Raw genomic sequence first — 26,930 nt, forward strand, 5'->3', positions numbered from 1 at the left:
ACTTCTATTTCTCTCACTCAGCTGTTATGTGTCGTTCATACCGGGACTTTTGTTCCTGGCGCGTGCTTTTGCACGATGACAGTGGAGTTCTTTACTGCCGACGCCGGCTGTTTCTGCACATTTCTCCTGCTTCTTTTTTTTTTCTTTTCTTTTCCTCGGGCACACTTACTTCCTTCGTCTTTGTCAGACTTCGCGTGTGCGCTGTATTTGTGAGTGCGTGTGCGTGCGTGCGTGCGTGCGTGCGTATCGGCTCTGTCAGGCTCTGTCAAAGCCGAGGATTCGGAGCCGAACCGGTTGCGGCGAGGTGCCTCGCCGCCCGAAGAGGAAAGGCAACAAGAAAATAAGACCACTGCGGGCGGGGAGTAGTAGCGTGGTAGTGGTGTGCCGTAATACTTGGGACGCAGCCACGCGTTCGGCATGTGGCGCCACCTCTAGGCTTCTTGTTTTCGGCTTCTGTCATCTTTAAAAAATTTCAAGTTACTGCTACTATCCAGTCGCGCTTCCTTTTCTTGTTTCTTATCTGTCTTCTTGAAGTTCCTGTTTTCACCCGTACAGTGCTTGCCCCGCTTGCCTCTTGTGAGGTTAGGCGGCACTCCTTGTAGTTTGGGTGGCTTCATCCTCCTCTTCTATGTTGCGGAATTCCGGTTAAAGCGTTAACCACGAGCCTGCGGTTTCCCGCTTTCGATTCGAGGCGAAAACCGGTCGCCCGACTCTGGCGTCAAAGCTGCGGAAGGCGCCGAGATGGCTAGTTGAGCGGATTCTAGTCTGCTTCTCAGGGTGTTCCTTTTTGTTGCGGCGCACATTCTGAAGAGCGATGACAGATTATTGAATATCCAGGCAGCTTAGCTTTTTCGCAATATAATTGAAGGAACCGGATGCGTTTGAGGAAGGCAAAAACAGGGATGGAGTGGCTTTGTGGCGCTGAATACAACACATACTTCTTTTTAAGCCTCTTCTGAAGTGTGTTCGCAGTTCTTTATGATGCGGAAGTGCGGGTTTGTGTATATTGCTCAGATATACTTTCGGCAGCAGCAGTTTATGAGAGACGCAAACGTCCGCACCGCTATTGTCGAGAGCAACACTTTGTGCGAGCGTTTGGCCATGTGCGTCCATTGTACTTGCGGCACGTCCATCCGGGGTGTCACTGAAATTCACAAGGCGAGTGCGAGAAATCGCTCGCTAGCCGCGTGCATCGACAAAAGGGCGAAGTTCATAGAAGCTGTATTTATATCGTAACTGACGCATATTTTGGCACTCTATTAAAAATCTGTAGTTTTCTGTTCTCTTCTACATAGCGGATGGTCCAGTTGCCGTATTCACTATCTTGTGTAAAACTCGTGTCACCAGATGCCCTGAGCGTACAGCCATTTGGAGGACACTTTTTATCGCAAATTCATTTTTTTTTCTTCTATAGACTGAAACGCATTTATGGCAGAAACGCGGGAGTGTGATTTAATCACTGCATAAGAAAGCTCGGGTAAAAATTTGGTTATTTAATTACCTTGGAAACATCACTCCAATCCCTTATCGCAAGTATCGCATATGCTTTAAGGGGGATATTTGCACCACTTGTTGTTTAATTAAGAAGTAAGCCAACAGCCACTGATACAAAGGAAAACAGGAAATTTTTTGTCAGTGTGGAGTGTTATTTAAACGTGGATATACTAGATTAGAAAGCAAAAGAAAAAGAAAAAAACTGCATGCGTGCTTCTAGTGGGGTCCGAACTCACGACTTCCGAATTTCACGTCCGTTGCTCTGCCACTGAGCTACAGCGACTGCCGTGTATTCTTTAACTTTCTTCAGTATTTATGGACCCCGAGCGTCACGTAGACGGTAGAACGTAACCTAACGCGGAGGTTGGGTATTGTGCGTCAGCCCTTTTACGCTATCAAGCCCTCTTCCCTGCGGCATGTGCTTGTTTCTACTTCTACTTTCTGGTGAATGATATCCACGTTTAAATAAAAATTCACATTGATAGAAGACAAAATCCACTGTGCTTTCGTTTGTCTCAGAGGCCGTTGGCTTCCTTCTTTCTTATGTCATAACGCAGCCCCTCACTTTTCTTCCGTCTCTTTGCTGGTTGCAACACGTGCTCATAACAAGAATATAAAAATAAAGAAAATGGGCAAATTATTAACGGAAATGAGGTTACACCGGTAATGCAATATATTACAGCTTCTGTCTGGCCGCGTAGCCTCTTGAAAGATCATCTGCATTTCTTTTTTTAGAATTCAACCATATTCAGGCATCTATAGACTCCAGCTAAAACATGCAAAGGTCTTTTTTTTTTTTTTCTTTAGCATTCGAAGCTTTCGCTTCTCCTCGCTGCAGTGAAACAGTACGGAGAAGCTCATTATAGGCGTCACGGACGGTAATATTTTTAATTTTCACGGCGCTCAACTTGCGGTGCATCGTCAAATGCCGTTAAACAACTTTTCGATGGCTTTGCTATCGGAGGCGTTATTTTCTTTCCTTCAAAGCTAACGTTCTTATATTATAAATCTATCGGTACCGTCCATGATGTCATGATGCGCGCACCACCCGGCGTGTGTATGCTGCGGATGATGATTTTGACAATATTGACTGAAGTAAAGTTAAAGTATTTTGAAGAGGCGAGTGATAGTCTTCGTTCTGAACACTACTGGCGTAAGGTGCTTTGCTCGTTCGATAAGCTGACGTTGACAAGGCTAATAGCAGTCGCCAGTTTAATCGACGATTACGTCATCATAACAAATGTTAGGCCAAGCTTTGCCAGCAAGTTCAACACTTTCAGCCAATTTAATCTCGCTGAATTTTAAAACCTCTGTCGTTTCTCTTTCAGAAAACAAAAAATGTGGTAGATTACGATTATGGTCAACGGCCATGGACTGCATGAGGTATCCTATTCGCCGCGAGATCGATCTTGAGGCACTGTCGCTCCAATAATGTGGATCGGCAGCCGGCTGCGCTCGCAGAAACGAATGCGGTGTCGGTTTCTTTCCAAGTTTACGGCACTTCTGCTGGCGAAGAAAACGCACGCTCTGCAAACCATGAGCGATTTACTGCTTAGTGTGTCCCAATTTTTGAGAATAAAAACATTAGAATTGGCGCATGCTGCCGAAAAGAAGAGCATATTGTAGGAAAACAAGGCAAGCAACCGCTCGTCTTTTAGTTTCCTGGCGTCGTTTTGCAAGCATTTCTCGGTGTACCGTGCTCCCGGCCCTGATATTTTCTTTGCGGTACACTTTTCCAATGAAGTTTTGTTTTTCTGTTCGTTCTTTAATCAGTGTGCGCGTGTTTGATAGATATACGGGTGGAATAAATACAAATTTAGTGTCAATTACAGTGAGTGAATAAACGAATTCTCTACGCACTCTTGCGGCTATCAAATCTGTTTATCCTCGGAAGTAAACACGGTCAAACAAGGAGCTGCGGAAGGGAGATAGTTAAGCCCGTATGAAGTCTGGTGCTTCTCAGAAGCAATGATTTTGCACGGAAGACAGCAGCAACAATTATCCGAATGGCGATTTTACCAAAAATTGCGAGAGGAAAGCACTCGGAAAACTTCATCCGCATAGTGCACAGAGGGGCGCCTGCCAATTTGCATCTGGTCGGCGACAGTGTTTAGGCCGGCTCATGCTTCAGTAGCTGTCGGATACCAAAATTAGCGGCCGTATACAATTTCTGGGCGGTTGCATTAGGTCGGCGATCAGTTCGGTTCTGTTTTGACATGGCGCCTAACCATACTGCCGCTGTGTTTGAAACGCTGTGCGACGAAGAATCTCAAGCGCCGAAGATCGACGGAAAATTCCATTATACAGCACGACAGACTCGATAATGGCAGTAATTCTCTTTACTGCGGGATCATGGCCTGCTCATATTTATGTCGTAAGGGGTAGAAAGGTAAAAAGATTCGAGGGCGCTAGGCGAATAAAGTGATGAAAGGCGAAAGCCTGAGTGCTGCATTCTGCTACGCGACTGTTCCGCATGTAGCGATGAATGCAGCTACGAGTAAAGCGAGCGACTACTCTTTCACATTCTGCGAGTTCATTTATTCAGTGAATTCTGTTTGGCAGCGATGAGATCGCGCTCCTTGTATCTTTGCAGTTTTTCTACGTTTAGTGTTGTGTGGTTGATTTTACCGGGTGCGTGGCAATAATAAGTAATTAATAATTTAATTAATCTACTGTCACTTATCAGTAATTATTAATTATCCAGTTATTAATTAGCAATTAGCAGGTAGTGATTCGTAATTAGTAATTTTAGTTACCAATTAGTAATCAGTGGATAATTCACTAATTAGCCATTAATTATTGATTGGCATATAGTCATATAAGGTACGCATCCGCGCATACTGTGATTGCTGTGTGATTGTTCCAGACCTCTATGACGTCATCCCGTCTTGACCAATTAGAGCCGCCGCAAATTCGTGACACTATTGCTGACGACAACGATGAGGCAATAAAGGCTTTCGCCTTGATAGAGGCGCATCGGAATCGCGAAATAAGCATTAGGCACCAGGCCGTACGCACGCGAGCGTGCATCACACTCGAGACCGGCCGTGCCACACTGAGTAGATTTCAGTGCTGCGCCGTAATAAGGCGGCTTTGCTCGATCTCAAGGCCAACCCCTGTCAAAAACTGCGGGATTGTTATTCCGCGGTTTTAATGCACGTGAGTTTTGTGAGGGCTCCAGTAGAAAAAAAAAAGCAAAAAAAAAAAAGTCAAATGAAACGAGCAAACTATCGCAAAGCGGGTGAGAGCGCATAGCCCCGGCGACGACGGGCAGGTGTAAACTGGAGCTTTGATCATGAATGCGCTCTGCTGTTTGCATTTAATTTGCCGCCGAAAGTACTAACACTTTTCAGTAGGCGCGCAACTATACTCGGACTACATGGTACGGGCAGGAACAGAGGGAAAACCGAAGTTCTGCAGACTAGGAAGCTACAGTATTGCTTTTCACGCGTTGTTTGCTACACTACGAAAAGGCGACCTGGGCGACTAATGGTGGGTCGCGTTACGTGTGAATTCTTTCTTACGCACCTGTCGATAAATGTAGCAATGTGGTATGGAGGCAGTCATGGAGTGCGTACATTCCCGATTTCCCCAGATCGCCCTTATCTGGTTCTTAGGGCTGCAAACACTTCTTATTTTGGAAAGCAAAACAGCGCACTTCAAAACACAGACACAGAAAAGGAACAACAACACAGCGCTGTGTTGTCGTTTCCTTTCTGTGCCTGTGTTTTGAAGTGCGCTGTTTTGCTTTCCAAGATGATTTACCAACTAGCCCGTTCCTTCACCCTAACACTTCTTAGCTTCCACATGGCCAAAGCCGCGAGAGGAAGTGAAACCGCGAAGCGTATACAATCGGTGGAAAGTACGAATGTGGTGCTGGAGTGGGGGAAGGAGGGGGGGGGGGGGGAGCGAGCAAAGAACATCAGAAGAAACAGAGATGAGCTCGCCTATCTCGGATGACGGCAGGCAGCAGCGTAAACTATTTCTTTGGCAACGCATTCTGCTCCTCTCATTTTATTTGACACCAGTGGTACATATCTGCAGTGTCAAGTTATTCAATATAAATTTTTCTTTCAAAAGCCTCGAAGGCTGTGCTGGTGTAGTCTGTGCAGATGGATTATCGGAAAAGTGGAAGTTACAATAAATACAATTCAGGAAAATGAACTAGTGAACTTTTTCATTTTTGGTTCGAGGGCACTGCATTGTATCGCGAAATTGCCGATTCTCTAAATTTAGTGCGATTCCAATTTATCATATTTCTTAATCGGCATCGGATGATCGACTTCGAAATATCGAACATGAAGTATACGTTGAGAGCATGCTAAGTTGGATTTGTCACATTTCACATTGCTACAATGGAATCCCTGCGCGTGTTATGGTTATGGGAATGAGGCCGTATCCTACATCATAAAAAAACGTAAATTTCATTTAATTTAATTTGTGTGTGTGTGTGTGTGTGTGTGTGTGTGTGTGTGTGTGTGTGTGTGTGTGTGTGTGTGTGTGTGTGTGTGTGTGTGTGTGTGTGTGTGTGTGTGTGTGTGTGTGTGTGTGTGTGTGTGTGTGTGTGTGTGTGTGTGTGTGTGTGTGTGTGTGTGTGTGTGTGTGTGTGTGTGTGTGTGTGTGTGTGTGTCTAACGTACGATAGCGCGGTCCACTATGCCGAAACTGAAATTTCAAAAGCCTTTAACTTTGTAATTTATTGATGTGTCCTAAGCCTATAGAATATTGATTCGATAAATTTAGTTAATTATTCCTCTTCCTGTTGCACTCTGTTGAGTAAATAATATCCGCTCTACCGTGCAATTGACCGACACGGGCTGCGCTATGATCTTTTGCGCGGTTTTGAAAAGACAAATCTGTACTATTTGTTGAAGCACCCGGTGTAACAGTTATTTCACGAAGCCTTAACTTGATTGTCGGTAAATATGACAGGTAGAGTGCCGCGAAAGTTGTTATGCTGTCAAAGAACAGAATGTTCACTGCTCCCAGCCATTTTCAGTTTAAAGCTGAGAAAGAACAATCAAGATAAGGCTACAAAGGCAACAGAATATGAATATGACTGTGCTTTCATGTAGCGCCTCTGATGTGTAGCTTCGTGATAAAAAGAAAAAAAAGAAAAAAAGAAAAGGCAATGAGAGAAGCAGCTGAACTTTTTTTTTTATTATTCTTTAATTGCGGGATTTACATTTCGTCTTTTGCGTGTGCTACGTCTCATGCTGCGGAGTTACGAGCTTTGCACTTCGCAGATATACTCGTTCTTAATTCGTTCATGGAAACACAGAGTGCGCCGCTTTTCTTCTTAGTTTTCAGCGTTCAGGTGATGGTGTTTTACTTAAAGAGCAGCTGCATCACTTTTCGAGAATTTCGCGATATTCAAGGATTCAAACCTACATAGGCCGTAGGTAATGCATGTAAGGTGTTTTTGCTCTAATATTTAAACTGATGCCGTAATCGATGATTAAAACTCGAGCTTCTCCTCATAGCAAAAAAGTTCTGCGGAGAAGTTCGGTGAGGACGTCACGGACGGTACCATTTCTGATGTGCTTTGCCTTCGCCCACGTCCTGCTGCGCATTTTCTGACGGTGCTAATCGACATTTCTAGGGCTTTGTTTTCGGCAGCCTTCTTTTTATTCCTTCAAACTAAGTGTGTCTATGCAGAAAACGTACCGGTACCGTCAATGACGTCATCATGCGTCGCTGTGCAGTGCAGTGAAGCCTGATAGCCGTCGCGGTGTTAATCGCTAATTGCGCCATTGTTTCAAATGCTATCGCCAAGATATTTCGCATGCTTAAAGTGCAAGCTATAATCATTCAACCGCTCGAAACTCATCGAAATCTAAAACCGATGCACCTGCCCTTTAAGACAATCGCTTTTACGGAGTCTCAAATATGCATTTCTGGATTTGAAGCGCTGCGTTGCGGTTTCGCGGCAACCAGCTCAAAGGTGTACGGGCACTTTTTCCCTAGCGCTGTATGCCATGGCCATGGATCGGAATGCAACCCATCTCGGGTTCTCTCCGCGATTGCTTATTTTTCACCAACAGCTGCGCTGCCAGAAGACGTGCTCCGTTCTCTGATTGGCAGGTCGAGCTTGCCTTCGCCTGTCGCGGATGCGTCACGGCCACGAACAAACACAGAGATCGGGTTCCGCAAGCGGGGCGTCGAAGACGCCCGAATCGTACTCGGGCGTAACGCGCTCAGGCACAACGACCTTCGGCGAATCGCCGACTGGGAAAACGTTTGACCCGCGTGTTTCCTGCTGCGCGCTACCGACTTAACCCTTCGGTCTTGGTTGTTTTCTCTGTCGGCCTTCCAGTTTCCCCGTACGTTTCTTTTGGCCACGGTCGATGCTTTGTGCAAGGCGAGGGAGACTGAGCCTCTCCGCGTGCGAGCGCACATATAAGAAGGACAACAGCGTGTTTACCCCGGGATTAGCTTCCTCAGTCTTGTTTGCATTCCAAACCCTCTTCAGGCCGCTGCTTCCATCGGCCGCTCAGTTCTGCGGCCGAAGACGGCTACGTGCTCGCTTTCCGAGCATGAAATATTGCGCCGTTTTTCAGAGGAAATGAATGGACTGCATGGAGCACAGGCTTTGTTTTTATGCCTAAACTCTTTAATACTTTCCGCGACAACGTCGAATAAATGACCTAGCCTGGATTTCCCCTCAGCTTCACTCTTAAGGAGCTGGAAATTGATCGCGTCACGTCGCGTGTACGCGTCATTAAAGAAGGCAGGGCATGAATGGAGATAGCGGATGGGAAATAAGTGAACCGTTCGCCGTGGTGAGTAATGATGTGCTTGAGGCTTTTAGCAGGCAGCTAGCCACTTATTTCCACTGATATGCCTCGTGATACCTCGTGATACATCGTTGCGGCAGAGAGTCGGCAGCGTTCAGAATTGAGAAGCTTAATAGTCGGCGGGTGAATGTATCAACAAGCGAATACTGTCGCTCTAGCCTTAAGCAAATGTGAACGCCTGTTACGTAATGTCCTATTACGATTTACGATACGCGCATGTTTGTGGTTCCATCCTCGATATCAGCGGCTATTTGCAACGACTGAGTCGCGTATCTGTACAGCGCGCAAGATGCTAGGTATGGATTTGCTGAGTACGCCTTCATAGATTTCGCAGCGCTAATTACTGGGTAAAATTGCCCGGGAAAGGCATGCACGTTGCTTGGTGTAAAGCGCTTTTGCGGTTGCGATCAGTGCGCTCTTTTGCGTAGACCGCCAAACGAAAAATGTTCGCATAGCTTTACCGGGATCTCTATTTAGCGAAAAACAAACATCAGCTGCTGTGGATAAAAAGGGGAAAAACTGCCCGGATAAGTTGCAGCATCTGCAGGACATGTGTGGCACAGGATGGTGCGATGTAGGCTACGTTACAACCAGGCTAAGAGTGTGATTATGGTCTAGGGTGTGGGCTCGGAGCTTAGGCAAACAAAATTGAGTTTACAGGAAACAGCGAAGTGCCTTGGTGTGTTTTCAGTGTTACGGCGGGCTACCTGGCTCAACGTGAGCGCAGGTTGAGGATCAAGGTTTCCCGCAGCAAAGGAATGTGTCTGGCAGGCACTGTGGGCTTTCAACCTATACCAGCTGTTACGAGCTCTTTGGAAAATAGCATGCAGTCCTGAGTATGACTGTATGCCAATGCCGGGCTCTGTCTCTCGGAGGGCACGGGAAAATTTATGTGCCCCTGTGGGGTGGCGGAGGAGTCAGCAGACCACATGGAACTGGAGCGTCAAGCTGTATCCTCCTGTCCGGCCGTATGGTGTCACTGCCTGATGTGCCTGCAGGGTTTTAGGCTTGGTAGCGGAGAAGCAGCATCAGTGAACTTGATCGAGGCAACGAAAATTCGCTTGTAATTTGGTGCTTGCAAGCAGCGCTGAGATGCACTTCAGGGTGACCCTGCCACAACTTCAGCGACCTTGTTTTCTTTTTTTTTTTGTTGTTGTTGTTGTTGTTCTTTTTCGGCCACGCATTTAGCTTTTTAGAGCTAATCCGGTGACCCGCCGGTGGTCTATAATGTTACCACAGCTATCACATGGGAAGGGCGACAGATAACTTCGACATTGCCCATTTTATGTGTTTCCGTTCTCTTTCTTTATTTGAGCTGATATTTCATCCTGCATAACTCTGTACAGAGGAATGATATGAGGCACACACCTCTCTTTCAAGTCGCAAACATCAGTGAAGAAGGCTTCCTATATTGAAGTGAGGTGTCTCGAGGGACGACGCAAAAGCGCTTTCTTTCATGAGTAAAGCAGCTCTGCCACCGATTATTTCGCAAGAAGAGGGTGGTCTAGTGCTCGGGAAGTCGCTACTCACCCCTATTTGTAGCTAATCGTATCACCTTATTCAATGGACAATCGCGTAATTTCTTCGTCGGGACAGTTGAAAAATTCATATCCCCACATTTCTACACGCCGTATTATTAGGTCGTATTGAGGTGAGGTGAGACTTTGAAAATGTGTTTAAAAATTTTTACACCAGTTGTAATAAAATGTATGATTATAAAGCTTGGAGGGATATTAAATGAAATGGAATTAGAACAAAAATTGTTCCAAGTTTTGTTAATATTACATATTTTTTGTTTTATTTTTCACCACTGTACCTTTTTCTTAAAATCTACTACTCGGGAAGTGTTGAACTTTTGTACGAAAGGGCTAACCAACGCTTTGTACAAGTAGAACTTCTGCGCTTCTAAAACAAAAACAAAAAATCTGGGTTTGTTGCATTTTTATATCTTTGCCGATGCAATAAAATTGCCACATGTGAATGTTTTTTCGATCAGAAATACGCGAGTGCACCTAGGCTATCTATTCTAGTTCCGATTATGTAAATGCTATTAACATATGTGGGAACGTTTGTTTGACTACGCATGATAGCTCCCGTGAAAAAAGGTACACAAACCTCCAAAATGTTGTTTTGCGAAAAACGCCAATGATGCCCTTGAACATTGTTTCAGTCTTCAAAGATTACCTCGCCTGTAGTCTTCTCGAGTGCCAGGATTACTAAAACCTTTCTTTTTGTTCCTGTCTTTTCTGTTTCGCTTCAGTTGACAGCTTGAAATCAATTTTTCGGGATGTTATAGTCGAAAAGCGCTGAGGTCCAGGGTTGCCACCCAGTTGCTACAACGCTCTTATTTCTGCTACATTTCCACCGTTAAAGCACGAGTTTGCATAATAGGCAGCTGTCTCAGGCGTGTTGAGACTGTCAAATTGTCAGTGCACCTCGCTCAAATTAGTAGTTTAGTGCCTCTGAGTCGTTTTGAAAGCAGTGCGGGATCTGCAAGGTCGTGGTATGTGGGTCTGACTGCCTTAAAATAGCCCTAGTTGCTGAAAAATGTACTACGGGCAAGAAATTCAAACTGAAAACAAAACCACGTTTCAGATCAGAAACTTCCGAAACACAGAGGTCACATCGAGGTGCATGCACTATTCTGATCACCCTAAGAAAAAGAATTAAAGAAATATATTTTTGAAATTGCGAATACTCGTTTAATATGTTTTCTGAAAGACAAAGAAATTCTTTATCTTTCGCAAAATTCTTTTTTTTTTGTCAAAACACAATCTCACTCCACCTAAACTGGATGCTGTTTTATCATGGAGAGAGAGAGAGAGAAAGAGAGGGGGGGGGGGGGGGGCTTATTTATCAGAGAAGTACAGCGACCCAAACATCATTTGCTACCTTGAAGTAGTGTTGAAGTGGCCTTAGTGCGGTCCTAGAATCGCCTTTTATGTTGTAGGGATAAAGCAGGTGTAAGTGTGCTTTACGTGTGCAACATGGGTACGGAAAAAAAGCAAGTCGAAGGCTCAGCTTGCACAGCATGTGCGAGATTTCCTTCAAAGGAATCAAGGTAATTAATGGTCTATTAAGTGTTCATTCCACAGTGTGTCCTCCACTAAAATACTACACTGATATGCAGGTCTCAGTGCTTCCGCCGTAATCCTGCAACGGCACCTGAACACGGTCCAGCGGAACACACGCTCAAAGCAGACTTTCTCTACCGACTACCGCATACACGTGACGGTGGAGCCACAGGCGCTCGTGGGGTACGCAGCTAGCCGAAGGACTAAATCACGCCACACAACACGGTTGTGAGTGGGGAATGCGCGGAAGCCCCATCTATAGACGATACAGGCCACAAACCGACAACTCATTACGCATATATAGCCGCCGGCAATGGTCAGCAAGCACTGGGAACAAACCAAACTAGGTCCTCCGGACTCCAGATCGTCTGCACCAGCACTGACGAACGACGAAGCTCCGATCGGGCACTAATTGACGCAAACGTACGTACATCCAAGGTGTGTGCCTTGAACGCCCGTGCTCATGTCCCTTGGCAAAAGTCAGGTCATCAGGAGGAACGTGCCAAGCGTATTGCTGATGATCGAGTTCGTGTCAGGTTCCCCACTACCTTACTGGAAGCGGTTCGATCGGTAAGCGATAGTTTTGCACACTTTACAGAAAAGAGACCAATGAAAATTAAAATCGCTCCATCTGAAACGTAAGTGATAACATGGTAAGGTACATGCCGAGAAATAAAAGAAAAGTAACTGAATAATTACAGAAACAGTAATCGATTACTATGGCGTCACTCTTCTACGTGCATTATTGGCATAAGACGAACTCTCAAACTCAGATGAATTTTTTATATGTTGATTTTCAGCAGGGATTATTCTTGAAAATGGTCGTCGTTGGTTTTGCAACTTTCCCTCGTGAGGACGTCAGCCGGTACACTGATGAAGCTTTCAGTGCAAGCGCTAGAGCAGTGCTCTCAAGCTCATATTGCTATGCGGGCGGCCGCATTGCAAAAATTTCGTTCCTCGCGGGTGCCGGAGAAAAATCAGGAAGAATATGCAAATAAACTAAAAAGGCAAATGACAGTAAAACAATAAAACCAACCCAAAAATATCGTTCGCATCGCAGGCCACGCTCTCTCACTTTTCGTGAAAAAGAAAAGCGACGCATCCTCTACATTGTCTTAATTCCAGACCACTTTAAAATAGCTCGGAGGGAGCTACTGGAAGGGAACAACGGTTAATACCACCGTCACTTACCCTCATGTGAAAAGATCTAGAGCTGGAAATGAGGGCGAGGGCGGGTTTTCCGGCGCCTCGACACTTGAAAGCAGCTGACGCTCGTCCGAAGTTCACGGAGATTAAGGGGGGTCAGTGCCTCTTTCTTTTTTTTTTTTTTTTTTCGTTTTCATTTCCGCAAAGTATGCGCACCGTCCTTGAACGAGGCCTTTTATTTTAGTTAAAAACAGTTATGGTGGTAAACCTGACTCGTCAAACTTGGTGCTAAAACGAAATAAAGGCTGAAATTTTTGGGGCCGATGGGTCGCATTGGGAAGCTTCGCTGGCCTTGTGTTTAATACACACCCCTGCGCTAGATGTTAGATAGGCGTTATACCATGCGAAGACCTTGCACACCCGCTCATAGTTGTACAGGGGCTTTCTTCGGCGTCATTTAAAACCTGTCTATGAAGCACCGCGTTTAGTTGCTGACGCTGTGAAAAGGCGCTGCCGTTATGGCTACTGAAAAGCTGAAATAATCCTCTTTAGATGTATTTTTGAGGACACCAGACGCTGTTTCTGGCGTAGAACCAAACGTAGCAAAGCCGGTTCAATTCTTCGGCCAAAAGCTGTTTGTGCTTCTGACGCGGTGCGCACCGTCGTGCGACCGAACAATTTGACGGAACTACATCGTCACAGCCGCTTCGCCGTAGCCTTTTCTGCAAAGAAGTAATTGATTACAGGTAATAAGTTACAGGAAAAAAAAAAATTGAATTGCCTGAAATGTTATCTTTTAAAGAAGCAATCATGCATTACAAAATTACTAAAACGTAATTAATTAGCTAATAGATTAGAAATAATAAGTTAGAACTCTGTTACGCGAGCTAGAAGCAAGAAGAACGGTAGGAAGGTGATTGACAGGGGTTCTGAGAAGTGGTTCCGCTTGGAGGGACAGTAAGTGCAGTAAGTTCTTTTTGTTCTTTATGTTAATGATATTGTCAACATCGACAGCACTGCTAAGTACATAATTTACGCAGATGACACTAGCCTGTTTTTTTCGGGTACTTCAACAGCTGATCTTGCAAATCGAGCTAATAAAACCTTAAAAGAAATAAATGCTTGGGCGGCTGATAATCACTTAAGTATTAACGTTAGCAAAACTGCAGCAGTCATGTTTCACCCACGTCATAAACATTTTGAACCTCCTCTAATTGAATTAAACAATACCAGAATAGAATTTGTGCAGTCTGTGAAACCTCTCGGCGTTTACTTTGCAGCAGATATGCCGTGAATGATCATATTAATTACGTAATTCAGAAACTTTCCAGAACAGTTGGTATCATGCGCCGAAATTGCTTTAATTTTCCTACATCAGTTAACATGTTACTTTACTACTCTTTGTTCTCTTCCATAGCCAACTACGGATGTATGGTGCGGGCAACAACAACAGCTGAAAATATTAACAAACTCACTGTCTTACAAAAACGCATTATACGCATTGCATGTAAAGTGCCGTATTTCTTCCACACTGGAAGCCTTTTCCATCAACACAACGTCATACAAATGAAGTCCATGTATCACTATAGGCTGTGCTATAAACTCGCCATAATGAAAAAGGATGACTTCTTACTTACACTTGCTGGGTTAGAGCAAAGCAGAACTGTGTATGATACCCGCGCAGCAGAACCTTGGCATGTTAAGAAATGCCGCACAAACTATGGCAAACAAATGTTGCAGCATACCTTACCGACCCTTCTGAACCAGTTGTACTGCTCCGAAAATATAGATTTAACCAATATTTCTTTAAAAGAACTGCCCCAAGTGTTCATGTAGTTTTGTACTGTACAAGTACAATGCACTGCGTACTAAAAGTACGTCTCTTTCTTTGTACCGACGAGGTTTTTTCTTTTTTTTTTTCTCTCACATCTTGTTTGATGTATTGTACTCCGCCGCCGTTAATGCTGCTCTGTAAGAGGAAGCCAGGACCTGTCAAGCTGTCAATACAGCTTTTTCCCTGGCTGTCCTCGCAACACCAGTTGCGGAAATAAACCTTCAACCTTCAACCTTCAACCTCCGCGTTCTTGTCGCATTAACCTCACAGGGGTCCCCAACGAGCGAAACAGCAGAAGCGATCGTTTTCTAACTCGGGGAGCACAATTCTTACAGCGTTAAGAGAGAAGCTTACCAGCTAATTCGCACTAAGTGACATCACGAGCAAGGAGCGTAAGAACAGTGTTAATCCTTGATCCTCACTTAGTAATTCTCCTCGCCCAAGAGGTAGGGTACCAATCCGCCCCTTAAAATAAAGAAGGGGCGGTTACAAATGTGTTATTACTGTCCGTATGTGAAACGATAAATACGGGTTAATTTCGACTTTATTCGAGACGTTGTTTTATATGGCGACTTGTGTACCGCTCACACAGCTGTTATGTAACACGTGTTGCGGAGACATTCAAGCGTAGCTCTCGGATTGTGACCTGCACGCATCTGCAGAATGTACACGATAGCGATTCTCGAAAGTATATTTGCACGCTGTACCCACCCCCTTCACCTGCCTACCTTCCATATTCGTAGAGTACACAGTGTACCTTATGAAGTAACAGGCTACACACCAAACGGTAAAAGCGATGGATGCGTAGCACCATATGGTAGCACACAAATCGCTGCATCTATTATTCATCCCACATTGCTAGGGCTCTTCATCTCTGAGTTTTATTCATGAGGTAGCATTAGAAACCTCAAAACAACAGCAAAAAAAAAAAAAAAAAAGATGAAATCGACTTGGTTAACCACAAATTTGAGCGATCGACCGAGGCAATGATGTCGTCATGTGACATTATACCGAGTGGGCAGGTTTTATGGCCAGCGCTGTTTCATCAGCGTGTGTGACGTCATCAACATGACATGGCCGAGCACAGCGGTGCTCTTAGTGGTATTGGTTCTTGATGTTGGAACCTCCCAGTTTCCCACTAAGTCCGTTAAACGTAAATTTGTAAGTGGGCCGTACATGTATACATGAGAACATCAAATTGAAGTCGTTCTATTTTTACGCACTTTGACGTTACACCGAAACGATGGCTTCTTTCACTAAATAACGGAAGACTTTCACAGTAGTATATGTTCGAATATTGCACTTCAGTTATTGAAAATATGATTTTTATTTTTGTCATGGAGCTTGACGCTTGAAATTTGCTTGAGCTTCTCTTTGCCTCATGGAGCAATAAGAAACATGAGGTGCTAGCTTGATCGAGACAGACTAGGTATTGATTTCGGTGAAATTAATAGAAGGTAGTGAATATGGGAAAAAGGTTGCCGGGCTTGCTTGTTATAGGGAACTCTAGTAGAGGCAGAATGCAGTCGAGGGCGGTAGTGAATCAGATAGGCTGATTGAATCAAGAGCTTACTAGAATACGTGGTCATCATTTGTTTTCAGCGGATAAATGATGCATGGTGATCGCGACGATAACCAGAATGTCAGAAAGGCACTTGGGATTTAATGATAACACTGTAGACAGTTTCGTTGTTGTTATATTGTTTCCAAAACTCATTTGTTCTTTATCTCCATCTGCATCGCTGCCAGTTCAAAGGCTGTGGTGGTAAATGATGGCAAAGGATACTCAAGTGCTATCGTTACAACTAGCTTAGATCGTTTATTATTGCATACTGCAGTGTAGCTGTAGTAACCCACAGCCGCGGAACTTACCACTGTCCGGGCTTGTTTACGCTACACGTGCACTACAACCGTTTGTCCCGTTACAGGCGCCTGTCGCGTTGTTCATACACTGCACTCACTCCGCTACTGCTTATTGTTCGCAGGTGCAGGGAGACACGACGGACGACTCCGATGGTGGAGGACGGGTAAGTGCTCTTGAAGATCTCCCGTGGGTGCGAGCATTTGGGGCGTGCTTTTCACGACAGCCATTGTGTGCCACCGCAGTTAATCAAATGGGTTAAAGGGCAAGGATGCTAGGGAATTAGTGTTGTAGTCATTTAATAAGAAAATGCTCTGTGCGGTTACTACAGTGAAACGAGAATGGCTCTGGCGAACGAGAAAGGCGACGCACTGCCCGCTCTACAGAACTTGCGCGTCTAAATGCATATGAGCCACGAGCAAGGGATAGGTGACTTTCACGTCTACTGTGTCTCTTTATGTCACTGAAGCTAGTGTGGGCAATTAAAAAGGAAGTAAATATATTGTTGCCCAGCCCGCACCGCCAAAATCACGACGTGCTTAAATCAATATAAAATAAAAGATGGCCGGGAAAGAAAATTTTGCATTGCGGATAGGAAAATAGAACAAAGCAAAAACTCTTTGTCACTTGTTTACTCAGTGTCTTTCGCATTAGAGCAGCATTACAGTCGTTGCTCGCAAATTGCACCGGTAGTTCCATACTGTGCAATAGGATCCGGAAACAATCTTTTCGATCCTATTGGCAAAAGTCTATCCTTCGTTAGAATAGCTATAGTTTGATTAGCTAGCAATTGCAGCCCGTTTCTTTTTAGCCGCAAACGCGCAATAGGGAAGTGACAACTGCGTGTATTCGCGTACAGCCTGTTCCTTTTACAAAATTGCTAGAAGACTAGGAAACGTCTTGTGCGGTTCCGCACCGCTTATAATTGACGTGTGTTCCATCTTCGCAAGCGACTACAGTCAGTCCCCTCGCGTTAAGTTCGTTTCTTTTACCTGCACGCCAGCCTCGATCCATGGCATTGACGTCACACGTTCTAATTGTCCCGTGCCTCTTTTGTTCGATGGCTGGGTTTAGTGTGACGTAATTTCACCTGACGCCGTTTCGCAGCTGTTTTTGTTCCCAGCAGAGGAGGCTGCTTAGCGTGAACCTCTTATCGTCCAATGTGCACTCACGAACAACGAAAGATGAGCAACAGCGCTCATAAATTACGAGTGATGCAGCTTCCTCGCTGTGCTTTCTGTTAACTTTGCTTGCGTGGCGTACCGCTTTTGTAAATTTAATTGTCACTAGCAGCCTTCGCGCAGGCTATAAGAAAGAAGGAAAGGAGACTGCAAGTATCAGTTAATGGAACAATCTCGTTTTCGTAAACTTGTTTTAGCGGGGGTAATTGAAGGCTGAGGAGGAGGAGGAGGAGGAGGAGAAAAGGAAGGAGGAAGTCGGGGATGTGAACCAGAAATAATTGCGGTTAGCTACCCTGCACTGGGGAAGGGGAATGGAGGGATTAAAGGGGGAGGGTAGGAGAGGAGAGGAGGTGAAAAGTCACAGTCTGTCAATCAGGCTAGTCTCTTAAAAAGCGAAGAAGTGCCTTGCAGGCTTTGAGCGCAGATTACTTTTGTGCCCATGTTCCCAAGATCTTCTCTTACGTTAAGGGGTGAGTGTCCAGACGATCCAGTGCAGTACGCAGCGTACGTCTTTCAGAATTACTCTTCGGTCCATCAGTTCAAAATAATAACAAGAAAAGGTCACATGTACTCGCGATTATATTAGGTACAGTTAAGTGTGTATAGGTACGTGGCTACAAAGTGTTCTTTCTGCAATGCATTATGAGCAGTTGCGCAGTAGAAAAAAAAAAAAGCATTTCTGTAACGTTCGTTGTTTCCTTTGCTTCCACAGGAGCACGCAGAATTGACATGAATTTAAGAAAGGTTACTACATACAGTCTGGACAGTCGCTCGAGCGGCGAGCGGTTTTATTTTGTGGGAGCTTTTTCATTATTATTTTCTTGACTTAACATTTCCATGCTTCCTGAACCTGAGGTCAACACGCCCTTCGTCGTCGTCATAATACAGATGAGATCCGGTGTTGCGCGTGCGAAACTTTAGCGAGGAGTACAAAAAGACATGCGCGACGGAGCGGCAAAGTGCGCGGTTCCAAGAAACCACCAGCGATCAGCGACGGGCTGGAGGAATCCGTTAAGATTTCCATTTTATTGAGCAAACTGCAGCTGGCAGCGCATTATGCGCATACAAAGCACACATGGTTACGCTCTAGAGTTGCCTTCTGCATAAAACTTTCATCGCACAGTCGTCCACATTTTAGTATGCCAGTTTCCCGGCAGAAATGCTGGCATAAAAGACGAGAAAATCGGGAAAGAGAAGCCATTGAGGTACGCGTCACGTTTGCAGCGGTAGTATAGCGGTAGTCGTTTTCGAAAGACACACTTGGACGCCTGCCAGGTCGCCAGGCAGCGCGCATAGAGGCCACGCCCTCCTTAGTTTAGTCTCGTTAGATGGCGCCACCGGTTTAAGAATCTACGTCTAGTTTAGTATTGCACCATTACCCTCTCTCTGTGCTCTCGCCTTAGTCCCGCGTGGCCTGCCTAAACCCGAACTCGGATGTTTTCTGCCGCTGGAACCTATGATCTTTTATTTCCGCTCGGGTGACCCTTTCCCGTGCGTCTAGCCGCTCTAATATATGAGTGCCTCATGCGCGTCGAGCTGACTTCTCTCAGTTCTGAATGCGCAAAAATGCGGGTTAAGCTCTGCCTTTGTTGTTTCACTCGCCTGCCCCCGTAACAGAAGGCTGCTCAAGGCCGGCGCTTCTCTCTCTCCCAGCTGACGCTCCCTGCAACCAATCCGCCTTTCTTTCTTTTCTTACCCCTTATTTTTGGTCTCCGTTTTCTGTCAAGGTCAGGTGAAATGGAGGTCTGGATACGGCGTCGTCTGTCAGTGTTTCTCTCCTTTTTTTTTTTTTTTTTTTTTTGTGGTTGTTAGCAGTTGTGTCTGGCCGTTATGGGCGCCTCAGAAAGGCATCGGAGTTTTACTGCGCCATATTTGCAGTTCTTCCCTACGGCTCTCGGTGAGTGGCGCTACGACAGGCCGCGGAGGCGCGCATTTCGGTATAGCACCTTACTTCGAGCCGTAAAAAGTGGGAGGAATTGGAGCTGGCTGTTGCTACACCACATATTGTTCCTTTTTGTGTATGATCTTTTAAGTCACGCTCACTGGTGTCATTGGGCAATCACAGCTGCGTATTGCGTTTTGCAGCTTAATCGCTGTTAGATGTTTTCGGCGATCTTGTTATGCATTTGTTTCAAGCTGAAAAAAAAAAAATACATACGCAAAGTGTTTCATGTAACTTAAACGAAGGACTTAATGGAGCGGTACATAGCAGCGGGGTGAAATCAGCGGCATATTCTTACTCACCCTGTGGGACTCCTCAAAATATGTACTGGATATTTAGCTAAGATTAATTGTACAAAAAATTATGATCACATTAGCGTCAAGTACGTTTCTCTGAATAGTAGAAGGTTTTAAGAAACAACAGACCCTATTTTTCTACGTCTCCCATGCAAGGTCCTTTTTTTCTAGAAAGCCTGCATCCGAAATTCAAAACCCACACGTGATATCGCTTTTGCGCTGCAGCTTTGTAGCACCGTGCACCATTTTATCCTTTACACATATTTGGACGAATCTACTCACGAGTTATTCATTTTCTTGTATGATGGGCAGTCGAAGAAGCAGTCCAAAAAGTGGCGCGGTCTAGTGATTAAATTCAGACATTGTGAAGGCTCACTGTTGCCAGTCGGTTTAGCGGCAGAATTCAGCGCTCCTTGAGTAAGTTAGCATAAGATCACTTGGATTAAAAAGAAAAGGGAGACATTCTTTTTGGCTGTTCAGGTATACTCAAGCTTCGTAACCTGGAGATCTCGAAACTCGAGCATTTGGGTCACAATAGCTCGGTCATCAGCCCTCAAGCGAAGGTTACGCATCGTCAGGTCAGTAGTGAAGAAAGAATGAAGAATCGGTAGGTGATGCGCCGTCACGTGGCATTCACAGTGTTGTCTCGAGTATTGTAGCTGAGTGCATGCAGACACCGCTTGACAAAACTACCAGGAAGGTTGTGGTCGGGGCATCCGGAAGGAACATGACGCCTTCGTGAAATAGATCACCTTCATATGTAGCATCACTTCGCGCTGCAAAGTTCTCACCACGAACTGCTGAAATCCGTCGGAGGACACAGAAGGTCGATCCTTCTGCTTGCGCAAGTCCTACCGCTGCCACTCGTCTGGGGTGAAACACTCATTTAGGCGTGCGACAGTTGACATGGCAGCATTTTTAACGGTTCGTACAGCTGGAACTTCGCACTGAATTCCCAGCTCTATTCGCGCCAGCTTTCAACCGCCTCGTATTGCATTCTCTTCAATAAAAACGTCGAGTTCTCCTGTTCACTAAAGCGCCAGGCGCGTTTTCCGCATTACAACGCCACGATTGGCCTTACAATTCACACCTCTTCCTCGGAGGTCGCGGTGCGTACGCGTATCCGCATGCAGGAACTTCGCCGCGCACCTCGCGTGACGGCGGCCATCCTGGCGTGCGCACAGTGAAGTGGTGCGGTAGTCGCTCAGTGCCGTGCTAAGTAAGACAGCACTCCCACACGCGGGTGCCAAATGGGGCCTGTGTTTGACGCGACGACGAAGGCCCTACACTAGCTCTGCGCCCCGAGTCCGCCCACTCGTCAGGAAAACCTCTGGTGTTTGTTTTTGCTCCTGTTTCTCGTCTTTCGCCTCCCGCGCTGTGGCTGCCATTGCTTCGAGCCCTCGGTCGCTAAGCTTTCATTTGGCTGCTCTCCGCCGCTTTCTTCGCGGCCGCCCCGTTGTCGCCGGAGTCGCGTGCGCGCGCGCACGGCGTGGGCACTCGGCCCACCAGTCCGCGGCGCGCGCGCCAGTCCCACCAGTCGTCGCCGCCGCCGCACGCGCTCGCTTTGCACTGCCGCTTTGCTGCCTGTGTTACGGGGACTGCGAAACTACTCGTCTTTTGGGCGCCACCCAATCGGCATCTTGCTCTTCTTCCGTCCAAACCCCTGCAGCGTGCGAGGCCTTCTCCTTCGACTACCTCCGCATCAGGGTCCGCCGTGAAAAAAGCCTCCTGACGCCCAAGACCGGCGCTCCTTCCGCTTGCAGTGACCTGTATGCTCTCGTTCTTGCCGTGATTTGTGCATCGGCTCTTTCTTTTTGTCTTCGTTTGCTGCTGACAAGCTCAGTTCTTCGGAGTTTTGCCGGAACCCTCGACTCAGCCTGTCCTTAGCCATCCTGACCTATCTGTCGGGAAAAAGGTAATGGAGTCAGCTTAATCCGGGACTGATTATCTTCTTTTCGCGGCATGGATTAGACAAGTTCATCGTGCGAAGAACAGTGATGTGAGTTTGGTGCCAGCAGGAGTGCTACTGCTGTTGACGGCAACGAAACCGTGCGCGGCTGAACCTCTCTCGTACTGAGCCTGCCTCCCATCCTGGTGGAAATACCACAGCGGCCTGTGCTTACACCCTCTCGTCGCTGCCCTTACTTGCCGGCTGCACCCGTGGGCATCGCGCCATCGTCACTTCGTCATCCGCTGCTGAACTCTGAGGGGGCGTACCTACGCACGCACCGGAAGTAGGCAACAGGTCAGTCAGGACGACCCACAGCGCAGTAGCTGTAAGCGCCCTTGGCGCGGGGTTGCCTCCTCTGCTGATTAATTATCGCCCCGGTAACTAGGCCAGGCGCTGCCACAGTCCTGTTTGTTTTTGGTTAATCCGTCATGCCGGCGTGCAGATTTTTTTAGGCGTTCTCGAGGACGCGGTTAGACCGGTCTTGTTGCCCACACGCGTTAGATGTGAGATATGTCGGGGAAACAACGGTGATCGAGTGATGAGGTGGCCTGGTTTTCGTGGTAATCATTTTGTCCCACATTGTTAAGGGAGGCTCCAAATCGTGGGTAGTGGTCGTAGCTGCCACGCTTATATGGGGCGAAGCTGTCTCCCGCGCTGCCTTCCCTGGAGTTTCGTGGCCTGAAGGCTGGCCTCTTTTTTCGAGAGGATGATCTGCTAGAAGAAAACTACGCTCTCGTCTTCTTGCGAGCCAGCCACAGACACCTGTAGTGACGTGAACATTATGTGAATGATTTTATGGCGATGAAGATGCAGATGATGCAGTCAGCAAGTTATCTCCTGTCGATCGAGCGGTTCAGAAAACACGCACGCAGCTCGTTCTCCAGTCTTCGTTACTGGCGGTTGCAAACAGCTGACGCGAAGAATTTTACGAGTGAATCGATCTTAGGGCGTGTTGCCTCAGAGTCATTTCCTCAGTCTCCTGTCTTGCTTGATAGCACGCGGTGGTTTGCACGAGCTGTAGTCCGGAACTCGAAGTCACCGCACGCATGGCGTCTTATTTAGCTGTTGTTGAATCAGCATAGTGTTTTTACTCGATATCCTTGTTACTCGTACCCGCTCACACAGCTGTTTTAAATATGCCGTTAGGGCCTGCTTTCGACATAGCACCGCTTGCTTGCATTTCCTGAATACGGTAGTGCGAGGGACTATAAGTAGCATAGCGTTTTAAACTTATGGCATAACAGCCTGCTCCATTTTCGGCTTGCACTGTCGCGAATGCCGTAAGACATGTCGCTAGCTCGGCCCACTCGCACTGCTCACGAATGCTGCAGTAGCCCGACGCGGTGGCGCCGTCGGATGCCTCTCATGACGCGTTGGAGGCCGGCCTCCTCCTGTGAGGCTGCGTGCAGTGCGTACTACGCCACCAGATTCCTGCGTGGCGGGACTACCCACGAACCACCTTGACACATTGCGGGCTGCCGGCGCTGCGCGTACCGCGGAGCCGCTACGCGCACGCACGCCCCTTGGGCTTTCCAAGAATGGGTTTCGCTGGCGAGGACGCCGTGTGTTGCCGCTGACGTAGCCCCCGGAGCAGCTTCCCACTCCGCCAGCTGTGCGGTTACGCGATATTTCTCGTTTCTCTTTTGGTTCGTGACGGCGTCGAACTTTCGCTGCTTGGCTTGGACCGCAGGTAGACGGCGTGTGACGTGTGGCCCCTCCCGATGTATCTGCTGCAGCCGCGATATTCGGAAGAGAAGGCCAAGAAGCCTACGCCTGACGCAGCAGCAAAAGGTGTTTCATCACTCGGCTGTGAACGGTTTGTAGGCGGAGGCAATCACCTTTTAGCCAAGCGGTCGATGGGCTTCGGCCTTTGGCCAAGCGTGGCCCAAAAATGGTCCTTCCGCGGTTTCGGAAGAAATATAGACGGCCTAGCGGTTATCGCAGAGGAGTTGCCTTTCATTACATCAATTCGAAAGCCAGGCCACTCACAGCTAGCTGGGTTTGTCATTCTAAAGCCGAGATCTTCATTCTGACGTCAGCTGACATGATCACTCAAATAGATATCGCTTGTCTCTGTCACGAATTAAACGAACCATTGCAAACTTTGCGAAAATCTAGGCACGAACCTCAGGGGCACGGCCAGGTAACGTTAGGAGAGGCAAGTTTATCGGACCCAGTTTCGGTGTAGTACACCCTTAATCTGCTGTTCTTGCTTGTAACGTATCGTCTGTCGTCTCTTTCTTGTTTCGTCTCTGTACTCGCTTCTTTTTGCCGTATTTGCTATTCACTGACCAGCCTAATTTAGGATGGTTATTAAGAGAGATGTTAATTTCTAAAATTTATTTATATTAAACTCAGGGAGCAGTATTGAACGATGTGCGAGGTTATTTTCAACTGTTGTATGCTGAACGGTGTTCCACATATTCCAATACATGGCATGTATACGCTGCCTCGAATGTACACCTAAAGCGCTGTTTCTCTTATGAATGTATAATGGGGGAGCGCGTGCTGGGTATTTTTGCAAGATGTTCGGACGAGGTTCACCTTCTAAACCGAAGTTCTGTAAAGTGTCGCTGTTCTACGCAACATGACTAGATACTTTACTAGAGAACATTACTAGTAAGGTTGGTTCTGCGCACATGCCGAACACCACAAGCAGTCCCCTATGAATATTAACTTAGAGCGCCCATATTTGCGTATTCCACTAGCACTTCTTTTCTTGCTTACATTTCAATACACCTTATAGAGGAAATCATAGCCCACCGTTTTGCCTTATTTTAATTAGAAGTCATCTGCATGCTCTTCGGCACGGTGCACTTGTTCACAAGCAAGTCTTATCTTTCGAGAGGCCAGATGCCCTCTCACACAGGCGTGCGATGCAACCTCTACTAAACGTTTCGAGTAGCGCTGATGACTTCGTCCAGGGCGTGGGGGGCACGTGCGCACGCGCCTTGGAAACCGCCTGTTCTCGCCGATCCTCGGGGCATCCATCACTTCTCGCGACCTCTATATCGCCGAGACGCAGGGGATGCTGCCGATCGGCGCCCCTGTCCTGCGGATGATTGCACGCATTGCCGCCGCCTCACTTCCCCTCCCACGCAGGTCCGGAAACTGCTCGTAAATACATCTGTCTTGTACAACGCGAACAGCTTTCTCTTGCGTCCCGACCCTGGCTCCCTCCCTCGGCGGTTTCTTTTTGCGTGTGTGGCCGACGTCTACGCCGCTTGCGCCAGTCGTGTCCTTATGGGCGCTGGCGGGTGCACGAACGTGCCGCTGCGCCGGAAGGCCGTGCACAAGGAGAAGGAAAAACAAGGAGGTGCATTTGGGGCGACCGCAGCTGCGTTTTTCGGAAACGGGCTGGGAGACGTGGAGACGCCATTGTATCGTATACTCGCTTGTATTCTGATACGTCGCTCGCGGTACCGTGCCACGAGAGCATTATGCCGCGTAGAGCGTGATGACTATAACGAACTGCCGCCCGGAAGGAGACGAGGATACTCTTGAGGCTTCAGTTTGGAAAATTAGGGGATGAGAACTACATAAACTTGTTTGGTTTGGTTTCTGGGGTTTAACGTTCTAAAGCAACTTAGGCTATGAGAAACGCCGTATTGGAGGGCTCAGGAAAGTTTGACCACCTGACGTTCTTTTACATGCACTTACATCGCACTGTACTTAGGCAGATATTAGTACGAGGAGCAAAACAACTGGGAGAAACGTCGGCGAAGGACATGGGGTGCAATACGCGAACAGAAAGTAAAGTATCGTAACATGAAACAAGTAAATTGAGGGCACGTATCTTGTGGTAAGGAGACGACTGCTGCTTCCCGAACAACAAGAGCGAGGCCTGCAAGATTCCCTTTATTGTTTTAACCACGGAGCCTCACGGCAGCTACAACCAGTGCGTGACACGGCAGCAAATGTGAAGTGGGGCCTAAGTAAATGATAGATTACGGGAAGTGGGCTACAAGATTCTGTCCTGGTCATGCTGAATCTCACAACGCTTATATCAACGTAGTAAGCGAATTGGACCGTGTAAAAATAGTAATCTTTGAAGAACTCCGAGCACTCAACGGAACTTGTTTACTTCGTCTGGACATTTTGATGTAGTGTTAGTTTGAGGCTCATAAATCTGCCACGAACACGCCACCTCGCCGCAGCGTTTGGCACCTCTTTCTGTTATTTGCCTGTGTCCGGTTTTATAAGACAGGTATTCAAATTTTTAAAGCACAGTTTTGCAGGATTACCCAGTGTAAATTCGCATAAAATTTCTACTTCATGAATGGAACGCCGCGGAATCCATCTTTAAACGCAACCGATTTCTATCTTCTTGAATGGATGGATGGATGGAAACAACTTTATTTAATAATAATAAAAAAAAAGTCTTTCAGGGTGGTCCCCTACTAGTCCAGGAGTCCACGGGCTTTTGCTTCACATAGAGCCCGATCCACCAGCCATTTCTGACCGGCGGGTTGAGCTGTCCGCAAAGCAGCCTCCCATGAAGAAAAGGTGGGATGGGGGATGGGGGGCACTGCCTGGGGGGAAGGACATTCCCACAGGTAGTGGAAAAGTGAGGATTTGGGCTCGCCACTTGAATGGAACTGTGGCGCCGGAATCCACCTTTACAGGCGACCGCTCTGCGCATGCGCGCCTCTCCTCTTCCAGCTCCACTGGTCGAAATCGAACCTCAGCCTCAACTGCACAGGCGCAGCTCATCTTAGCGCAGGAGCATGCGACAGATAACCGCAGCGATCATGCACACGCATCGCAACTTTGCAGGCGCATCTGTCGCCTCGTATACCGGATCGCAGTGGCATCACCCACGTGCTTTTGTTTTCAACTACTAGAAGGATATTCCTCACCGCTCCACAGGTAGCGCCACATCTTATATAAGGGTGGATTAAAACAAGTTTACGCCTTTGTGGTGGGCACTGATAGGATTCACCTTTCTTTTGACTACGGGAGTGGGTATCACTTAAAAATGAGTGCGTGATTTATTTCCTTCGAGTCATTTGAATGAATCCTATCAGGCCCTGCTAAAGGCGCTAAAGGCGTTCGCCTGCTGTGCCGAAGGATGCGGGATCGAATCCCGGCCGCGACGGCAGCTTTTCGATGGGGGCGAAAAATCAAGGCGCCCGCGTGCTGTGTGATGTCAGCGCTCGTTGAAGAACCCCAGGTGGTCGAAATTTCCGAGGTCTCCACTACGCCGTCTCTCATAGCCCGAGTAGCTTTTGAGCATTAAAACCCCACAAGCCAACCCCGCCGGGGTGGCGCAGTGGTTACGGTGCTCGACTACTGTTCCCAAGGATGCGGGATCGAATCCCGACCTCGGCGGCCACTTTCGATGCAGGCGAAAAG

The 26,930-nt window shown here is 47.0% G+C and overlaps 1 protein-coding gene across 1 annotated transcript in view; it reads left to right on the forward strand.

Annotated features, from left to right (window-relative positions):
* by (focal adhesion protein tensin) overlaps nt 1–26,930 on the forward strand; it is a 293,064-nt gene that overhangs the window by 67,218 nt on the left and 198,916 nt on the right. The window contains 1 exon segment of the mRNA XM_084593429.1: nt 16,330–16,371. Coding sequence (XP_084449555.1) covers nt 16,330–16,371 — 42 coding nt within the window.

Source organism: Amblyomma maculatum, chromosome 2, assembly GCF_055883805.1.
Source record: "Amblyomma maculatum isolate TAMU_Amacu chromosome 2, ASM5588380v1, whole genome shotgun sequence".
NCBI classification, from domain to species: Eukaryota; Metazoa; Arthropoda; class Arachnida; order Ixodida; family Ixodidae; genus Amblyomma; species Amblyomma maculatum.